The 9,475-nt window shown below is 53.4% G+C and overlaps 1 protein-coding gene across 1 annotated transcript; it reads left to right on the top strand.

Annotated features, from left to right (window-relative positions):
- Positions 1 to 7,601: 7,601 nt before the first annotated feature.
- LOC119100918 (keratin-associated protein 6-2-like) lies at positions 7,602 to 9,195 on the top strand. Its single transcript, XM_037224123.1, has 2 exons — positions 7,602 to 8,073; positions 9,119 to 9,195. Exons 1-2 carry the CDS (start codon positions 7,602 to 7,604, stop codon positions 9,193 to 9,195), a joined length of 549 nt encoding a protein of 182 aa, XP_037080018.1.
- The last annotated feature ends 280 nt before the right edge of the window (positions 9,196 to 9,475 follow it).

Genomic DNA, 9,475 nt, shown 5'->3' with positions numbered 1-9,475 from the left:
GGTGGCATGTCCTGAACAGTAACAGGAACGCTGCTTTAAATGGCAAAGCAGGCTGTGAAGAATCACTGCTGAGTTTGATATGCAACAACAAAAGTTGATATCCATCACCGCGCCCGAAGTGCAGACATGAAGCAATAAGCATTCTTTTCATAGGAACTGCTTAATGCGAAATGACAGGAGTAAAACTCTGCGGATGGGATTATGACATTTCAGTCAAATATCTTTATCATGTTAACAATTAAAAGAATGAATTGATGAGGCTAGCAAATGCGGGGCATTTCTCCTTTGGATACCAACTGACTACTGTCCATCCATCACTATCGTATTGGGCAGTGTATTTTGTCCTCACACTGTATGGGTTTCACATTATAGAGATCGCCCAAGGAGGGTGACAAGTGTACGGCTAACTTGTTAGCCATCGGTGGACGAAGACATTTCATAAAACGTGAAGTAGAGAGGAACGGTCTTAAGCTGTTTGAAATACGCAGGCAAAACAACCAGTGCTGAACCAGCGTGGCATTGCAAAATAACCGGTGCTTATCGCGAATGGTCAGCGGTATCAGAAGCTTTCAAATCCCAGCCATAGAATGGCCATTACATGTTAATGCCAATAAACTAAACAATAATTAACGATGGCTTTGATATCTCCCTGAGCGTATAACACAGTGGCTCTTTTCGAGGGGCACTTCGCCCTTGACAATGACAGTATTACATGATCCACGTGACGCACTGGCTCAGACTTCAATAAAGCAGCATCTCGATAGCAGGCTCTTGCCACCACTGGGCCAATCACAAACGTTCTTCTATTCACAGCAGCAGCGGTGCAACGGAGGCCGTCATGACGACAATGGTCGCGACAACTGCAGGAAAAGGCGCAGCGCTATTACAAGGCGTTAGCAGCGTAATATGGACTCGAAAATAATCAAAACTAATATTATTTTTGTGCATTGACGGTGCTGCAGTGGCACTACCCAATGCTATTCCAAGACGCATGTAGTCCTGAGGTTTCAAAGAGTATATTTTCGAATTATGCCCGAAAAGGTGGGACACTCCCTTTCATCGGAAAATACGTAAATTGATAAGTCCAGCTTTCATTATGCAGAAAGTATGCCTCTATGACACAAAACGCAAATCCCTTATGTCATTGTCCAATCCATGCCCCTCGCGTCCCTACAGTGCCTGAAGAAGCTGAGACTGTTGCCGGAACCGGAGCCGGAGCCGGAGCCAGCTTTTTGGAAAACCTTCAGCTTAAAACGTAGCGTTCTACTGTCCGATGCACGCGCTAATGAGTTTGGCGAGTTCTTCGGTGCAGCCAATTGCCAAGCCCGCATAGTTTTTCCGTTGTGCTGTTTTTGTCCGGCGTCGCCTGGCTGCGCAGGCGCCGCCGCCGCCGCCGCCGAGGACCACACCATTCAGCCGGCTCCGTCCTCGGTTCGCTGGCCTGCCCCGGGTCGAGGCTATCGAGGCGCCCAGAAAAACGCGGCGCCCCGTGCAGCTGGCGGTCCGAAGCTGTCGGCAGCCACGGACCCGGACCCGTGATTAATGCGAGACCCCGCCCGCCTGACCCTTCAGGATCCGGATGCAGTGGTGAGCTCCGCGTGGCGACGCCGCCGAGTCAACGGCTTTACAAGTCTGCCGTTTCGCCGGCGGCTCTATCGCGCTGCTCCGCAGCAGTTTTGCGCGACATTGATTCCCGTCAAGTGCGCTAATATAGGTGGAAATTGACTATTATCAATAAACGGGAGACAGCCACGTCCAAAGTTGTCATAAGCTAGTAGCGAAAACATGCACAGGACCATTCTTTTGATCCCTCCCGGGTTTTCGCTGGCAACAGGTTCCCAGCCGTTTGTGTGCAGGTGCACCATAATGGTGCTGATTTACCTGATATGATTACAATTTGGTCCCCTTCCGTGACTCACTCCCCTTAGGCAGGAGCGAGTGTAATTACGATCAAAACAGACATAAAATGCATGCTTATCGATCTCGGCGATCATTTAGCAATGCTGGCCGTACTGGTGTGAAAAGAAAGCTGTAATCAAATGACAAATTGGACGTTTTTGGCAAGCTGTGATCGCAGCAGCAAAAGGGTCGTTTCCAGCAATTATGAGGAAACCGCATCGTTTTTCAGTCAACGGGTTTTGGAAAGGTGCAATTTAGCCACCAGGGTTTCAGTCTAAATTAGAAGGCTGAGAAAAATCGACACGATGCCACGTGCTGCTAATCATGCACTCAATATTCCGAACAAAAATTAGAACTGTTCTGTCAAGAACCGGCTCCGACCACGACATCGCGTGCAGCGTACCTGAAGGCGAAAAGTTCGAAAGAACAGGTCTTGGAAACAACATTACCGGACCTAGTTCAGGTCCGGCAGCGTTGTGCGGTGGCGATGAAGTCATGTTGGTGCGGTGGAAACGGCCGAGTTCAGAGCCCGATCACGACTTCCTCTCAGCAGCTATTTGGCAACATGCCCATGGCTTATTCCACAATGGGCAAATTCACACTAAATCTCCCTTTTTAGCCCTAGTTTCATTGCAAGGGTCGATGGACCCCGATTCAGTGTTTTTCATTTTGCCACTAGAATTTTCAGTTAGGGCACTAAAAGGCTAGAATTTGTCCAGGTTATGAACTTGATGCATCCTATCAAACCTTGGATACAACTTATTTTCCATGAACGTTTCACGCTTAACTTGCGAAAGGCGTGTCATAACAATGCAAGGTCTTTTCACGGACATGCATTGACATGACTTCGTGACGCTGAAAGTAAATGGGCAGCTGAAATAGATTTCCGTATCACCATCCTTATCACAAGCAGCCATTTGTCATGACCATGGAAAACTGCAGTGACAGAGGCGGATGTAAAGCATATACAAGGAGGGCAGTTCTGGAACCGACCAATACTTTCTTATGCATTTCAGTGCTGACACCAGGTACGCAAATCAAAGTGACCGAAATCCGGGGAAAATAGGGGCTTGAGCATAAGTTAGTTCAACTTTATTGGCTCAACGGGGATTTCAAAATGTATCCACCACGGGCACAAAAATAGCATCCATACAGTCTTTGAACTTACTATAATTAAAACATCAACTTGAACATAACACAGTAGATCTGAACGCTTCATCTTAATGGGTCAGAGTGTAAATTTACTCCATTTTGTATCCTCATGTTCTACTGTCATTGGGCCCATCTTGGTCCAATTAAGAAAGCTAGCTCTAGACGCAGGTTTTCGTCCAAACCTCTTTCACCAAAATCAGCCGGACACTTTTCTGAGGTCCCTTGATGGGAAAGACATCTCAGGCATGGTTTTCAAGTGAGATTTACCACGTGATGACGCAACTAACTTCCACTGTGGCATTGCCGTCTCGTCATTTACCGCCAGCATCCGCGAGCATTTTGCGGCGTTTTTGAGCTCACAGCGTCCGCCAAAGCCAACAATGTCGACCAGTAAGGGGAGGATCAGCGGAGGGTCAGCGGAGGCAGCGGAGATCGCAACACACGACCTGTGCAGCACGCAACCGCGCGGACGGTAAACAACCACACTGGCGCGCCGTGCCTGTGGGCTTCGTCCCAGGCAACCAGTCCAGGCACACTGCTGACACGTGCCGCCGGGCTGCCTCCAACACCGTGGGATGAGTGAGGGGTGGGGGGGTGGGGGGGGGGGGGGGTGCCGGGCGCATGCACGTAATAAGCTCGTGTCCCTCATCAAATTGTTCAAATGCTTACCTGCGCGATATGTCCTGCGATGTGCTTATATGTGCTCGATTAAATACCAGCACAAAAATACCGGGTCTGTGCGTATGATAAATTCCTACGTACGTCCCTGATGGGGGGGGGGGCTCAGAGAATGACTCACGTTAGCTTCATTCAGGGCTGCCCGATGGCATCGCGCGGGCCACGCAGTTGGCCGGAAGCGCCAAGGCTTTGGGAGTGACCGCAAAAACGCAGGCCGGGTGTTGGCGTATTTGGCGGTGGTGGTTCCCTGGAGCTCCATTTTTGCCGAAGGTTCGGCGGCGCTTTTTGTTCCGTGTTTTGTTTGCACAGGAAGAGCTGAAGGAGGCAGAAGGCCGCGCCTATTTCGTCAAGTCCTGCAGAACAAGCTTTGCCGAAGTCTACATGGTCATCAGGTGGGTCGTTGTCCGGCAGCGAAGAGTGGTGGGAAGTCCAGCGGGAGCGATACACGGTCACGTACTGTAGTTACTGGTTCCTGGTGTGTGCTATAATGGGGCTGTCGCGATATCAGTTTCGTTACATCTTTGCATTGCGAAAATTTGTCCATCATTCTTCAGGCGCTGATGACAACATCCGAATGCACCATAACATTCATTGCCGTATTTTGGCCAAACAATAGCGCATCCGGCCAGTAATGATGGGCTTCCTTTTTATAAAAGGAATAACTATCAAGTAGCTTTGTCGTGGATGAAAATTCCCTTAAATTATAGCATGCTTCCATGTGTGGTTAGGAGGGGCTCTAGAATCCCATTGCTCCAGCGGTGCGACATGAGGCCAATAGACGTTTAGGGGTGTGCAGGAAACCCCTTAAATACCGATGCCACATTAAATGCCACATCAGCGAAGAAAGTTCAAATTATTGTGCTGACTTGTGCTATGCCACCTCTCACAACTGAAGCATAACGCGATGGCAGCATCAGGCGATGGTTTGGTGTCACGGTAGCATCAGGTGATGGTATGATATCACGGCAACACCAGGCGATGGTTTGGTGTCGCGGTAGCATCAGGTGATGGTATGATATCACGGCAACATCAGGCGATGGTTTGGTGTCACGGTAGCATCAGGCGATGGTATGATATCACGGCAGCACCAGGCGAGGGTATGGTATCATGGTAGTATCAGGCGACGGTAGTATCAGGGGAATGATGGGCCACTGAAAGTTTGCTGATCGTCATATGCACAATGAATCACACAATTTTTGGAGCCATTAACCGCTCGGAATGGGCAGTAGGACTGAAAAATTTTAATCGCAAATTATATCATGAATTAAAAATGTAACATGAAATCACATGAGGAGTCAGCCAAGCGTTGCTTTGGTGCATGGCTGGAATTTGTTATGCATTGGGAGCGGCCCGAACCTTCTCGAATGATTCGGAACTTTGGCGTAGCGTGTAACAGTGCTGCGTAAAAACCGGCTTTGATCCCACGATACCCTACAATCGTCTTAATCAAGCTCCGTGGTTGCTACGGCTGTGCTATACTAAGCAAGAGATACTCCCGAATACTCGGCCAGACGAGGCTCAAAGCGGAAAATTCAATACAAATGTGTGGATTACTGCGATCAGAAATGATCGGCCAATGCAACGCTTACACGATTATACTTTAAGAAAGGGAAAAGGCAACTGTCACTGCCGTCACACAAGTAATAATTGCAACCAGAATCTATCACGCAAGTTTGCACAGCTTTTGCCCAGATTATTTCCGCCAAGCTCGCGCGTTAACACGCACGACGAAAATCCCATTTACATTGCCCAGAGCCCCCGCTCCAAACACCTCGTCTCCCGACGGGCGGTCGGCTGGGAGCGCAACCCACTCGCCGCGCGGCACGCACACGGACCACAGATCACCGGCGCGGGCTCGGGCGGCGAGGCGATGCGCGCGAGACCTCGCCGCTACCGTGAGCGCTGATGACTCGCAGCAGCGCACCTGTCTCGGCGGCGATCAATTACGCCAAGACGCCGCTGTCACGCAATTCGGCAGTTGTTGCTCAGACGGCGCGGGGCACAACAACAGGTCTTCCAACTTATTCCGCTCGGTCTTTGTGCCGGTGCTGCGCCCACGCGCAGTTTGGCTCGTTTATACAGTGTGGGCTAGTGTGGAGCAGTCACCTTTGTTTTGATAAGTACTATCTCACCTTTTTTAAAAAGCACGCGATATATAGACACTGTCGTTATATTAAGAGTAATCTTTGTTGTGTCGTTAGTCCTGTCCTACCAAGCAAACTTTTCGAGCTTTGTAGAGCTTTCCGAGAACGTGTCTTCGTCTTTTATTCCCCAAAGCGGACTTCGACCCAGTTGCCACTGCTGCACTTCTGTCTTCGGTTTACGGCACCATGACACTGTCGTCTAAAGAACTGTTATAATCGTGGAACTATCCCACAGTTTATTTACATTTCTTTGGGCTAGTGCCAACAACAAAGCTTGGCACAACTACTGCAGTGCAAAGTCCGGATGGGCGAAGAAACACATGCCACATGAATGGGAACATATTCACCACAACCTCCCAAACGTTTAGTTACAAAATAACCCTTCAGTGCGTTGCATTTATTGATGGAAACGCGTGAGCTATTTTGTCATTTTTAAGTTCGTATTTCCCAATTTTCTATTTTCACCGTTGTCATGATTTTTCCCTTTTTAGCCTGCAACAACGGATCGACGTCGGATCCCCTGCACTCCACAAGGACACGCTCCATTATGCAACGGTTCAGGCACGCCCCCAACTGTTGTTTTCACTCGCCTCGCCGTGTCGACAGAGCGGGACGCCCAGGTGTAGAGCAGCGTTTCTGTCCGCCGCCTGACGCTCCCAGCGCCGTTGAAGTGCCGCGTCTGGTAAAAACTTGCCGCCATAAAAGTCACAAGTGGTCTGGTAACGACGCACTGACAGTGTGGCACGCACAAAGAGCGCTGGAGGCCTCCCGCCGGCTGCCAAGGATGCGGTGGCCGATTGATCGAACGGTAAAATCATGCCCAACTCTGCTCAGCCCGAACAATATGGGGCTGGTGGTATACGAAAACCGGCGATTCGCCTGCAACGTCGCCGCGCCGGCGGTTTTGACTGGCAGAGGCCCGGGGTCGTCAGAAGCCGTCGCATGGAGTGACGTGCGGTACAGGCGATGAGCTTCGCAGGCTGACCTGCGCCAATGCGACGGACTGACGTCGCCACCCATAGACAAATGGCGGCCTTCTCGATGCACGTCCGCCGTGCAAACACAGTAACGCAATTTTCGAATGCGGCAACTGCGGCGCGAACAGCACTAAGCCTGTAGAAAACAGGGGCATCCATTACGGCGATGCATCTTGCAGCGCCAAATGGCCCGCGTCGAATCGCCCCAGTTCCCGCGCCAGGTTTGTCGACGCGCGAACAAATACGGCGCGCATTATCTCAGTTTGGATACCGGCCGGCGCCATTACCGCAAATTGAGCGTGGCCAATCAGCGCCGAGTGACGTCACCGCGTCATTTGCGCGTCACGCGCAGGTTGTTCGTGCGTCGGTTGTACACACGCCGTGGGGTGTTACACCATTGTGTGACGTGACTGTCACGGAGCCGCGTTCGGGCGTGGGAACGGAGGCTCCGGAGGCGGTGCGTGACGACCAAGGTGCTGTCTTTGGCACCAGCGCTGCTGGCAGACGCTGGCGGCGCATCGATGATAACTTCGAGAGTGACGCAGTTGTTATTGACTCTAGACACGGACTGTGCCAATCGCATCGAGAGATTGTCACGGGACATCGAAAAATGACCCAAACAACATGGATGAAGCGTTGAATTACGGCTACGCTCCGCCTCTATGTTGACATACATGCCGATGGAAATATGTGCTCTAGGGTATGTGCACGGTAATTCCAGCAGAAACTAATTCTTATCAGAAAAAAGGCAATGGCACCATCCTGGCCCGTTGCCAACACGCGCAAAGGCCAGGTCTACGGCACGCGCCGAGGCCAGGCCCACGGCACGCGCAGAGGCCAGGCCTACGGCACGCGCCGAGGCCAGGTCTACAGCACGCACAGAGGCCAGGCCTACGGCACGCGCAGAGGCCAGGCCTACGGCACGCGCAGAGGCCAGGCCTACGGCACGCGCAGAGGCCAGGCCTACGGCACGCGCAGAGGCCAGGCCTACGGCACGCACCGAGGCCAGGTCTACAGCACGCACAGAGGCCAGGCCTACGGCGCGCGCAGAGGCCAGGCCTACGGCACGCGCAGAGCCCAGGTCGACGGCACGCGCAGAGGCCAGGCCTACGGCACGCACAGAGGCCAGGCCTACGGCACGCGCAGGGGCCAAGCCTACGGCAGGCGCAGAGCCCAGGTCTACGGCACGCGCCGGGAGCGGCACGCGGCGGCCGGCGGCGCCGGTGTTTGCAGACGGCGTCTCGCGTCTCCCCAGCGTGCCCAGAGACAACACTCCCGGCGGGGTGCGTGGCGGCGGCCCGCTCCGGTTTCATTGGCCGCTAAGTAGCGGTAAACAGGCGCGGGATCGGGTACCGCACGTGCGCTGGCGCAGGTGCCGCACGTCCGCTGTCGCGCGTGCTGACTGACGTCGGATATTGCGGATGTCGCCGCTGCATTACCGTACGCCGTTGGGCGCATCAGGGATTTCAGTCGGCGTCGGCTGTGGCGGGGGCTCCGGCATATCCCCACGCGCTCGTGCCTTCGGAAGACTGGCCCAGGTTGAGCAGGTGGGTGTTCACGGGTGGGCCGTGACACGCCGCAATACGGACATGCATGAGCATTGATATAGTCTTGTCACAAGCGGAGCGGGAAGAGCGCTCAGATGATGGAGACAGATTGATGGAGGGCTGAACCAGCCTGGAGGCACGGCACTTTATCTCTTCCCATCGAGCCCTGCGGGTGCTGAGTAATAAGCGCTGGAAATGTCCACATATTTTGCTTTGCCACAAGGACGCTGGGCGGCATTTTATCTCCTGCCATTGTCCGTAAATACACGTTTCACGTCGTTATTACAGAGTGAATGGCTTTGTTACACCAAGTGCCCGCATCCATGTATCATACATTCTTGTCATACTTACCGGGCGCCCGTACCGCGCTGCGGTAAATGACCACCACCGTGCATTACTCACAGCCCACCAAGGCCGTCAGCGAATCCTCAACAGTGGTTTAAGTCGGTTCCGACCCACGCAGCGCAGGTCAGCGCCCCCGCCGGATCCGAGGCGGGGGCGACCTCCCGGGTCAGATTGCGCCCGCTCTCGACGTTTGGCCCGACACCTGGGCCCGGGCCGCCGCCCGGCCGGTGACTCAGGCGCGTGCGTGTCGCGCGGAGGCGGCCAGCGAGCGTTGGCCGCCGCACCCTTGCGCCACTGCGTCGCGGATGCGTCGCTATCACTGACGCGGCGTCTGCTGCACGGCATGACTGAGTCCAACCGGAATTCGCGCCGATAGGTGCTGGATGCGGGCACGTGGCCTGGTGTCAGGGGCCGGGCGAGGTGATTGACGTCGGGGATTTGCTGCAGGTGTGAGGATGAGTGAGCTTGAAGCCTTTTTCAAGCGGCTGTCACCCAGCGCAAAGCGCGACCGTGACGAAAAATGAAGTTCTCCAATTACCCTGCCGAGGCCAATGCGCCCGCAGTCTAGCGTTAGCGCCACGAAACAAAAAGCCCTGCCTCAAGCGCAGGCCCCAGGGCACAAGAGGAACAATTTGCTTGCCGAGATTGGTCTGAAAAGCCTCGCGCCTACGTGGTCCTTGACCTTTCATGTGTACGTGACGCGTGTGATTAAGCTCAATAGCACGGCACCATG

This window comes from Pollicipes pollicipes, unplaced genomic scaffold (genome assembly GCF_011947565.3).
Source record: "Pollicipes pollicipes isolate AB1234 unplaced genomic scaffold, Ppol_2.1 Scaffold_2555;HRSCAF=2994_pilon_pilon_pilon, whole genome shotgun sequence".
Taxonomy (NCBI): Eukaryota; Metazoa; Arthropoda; class Thecostraca; order Pollicipedomorpha; family Pollicipedidae; genus Pollicipes; species Pollicipes pollicipes.
This window is presented reverse-complemented; position numbering and strand designations above follow the sequence as displayed.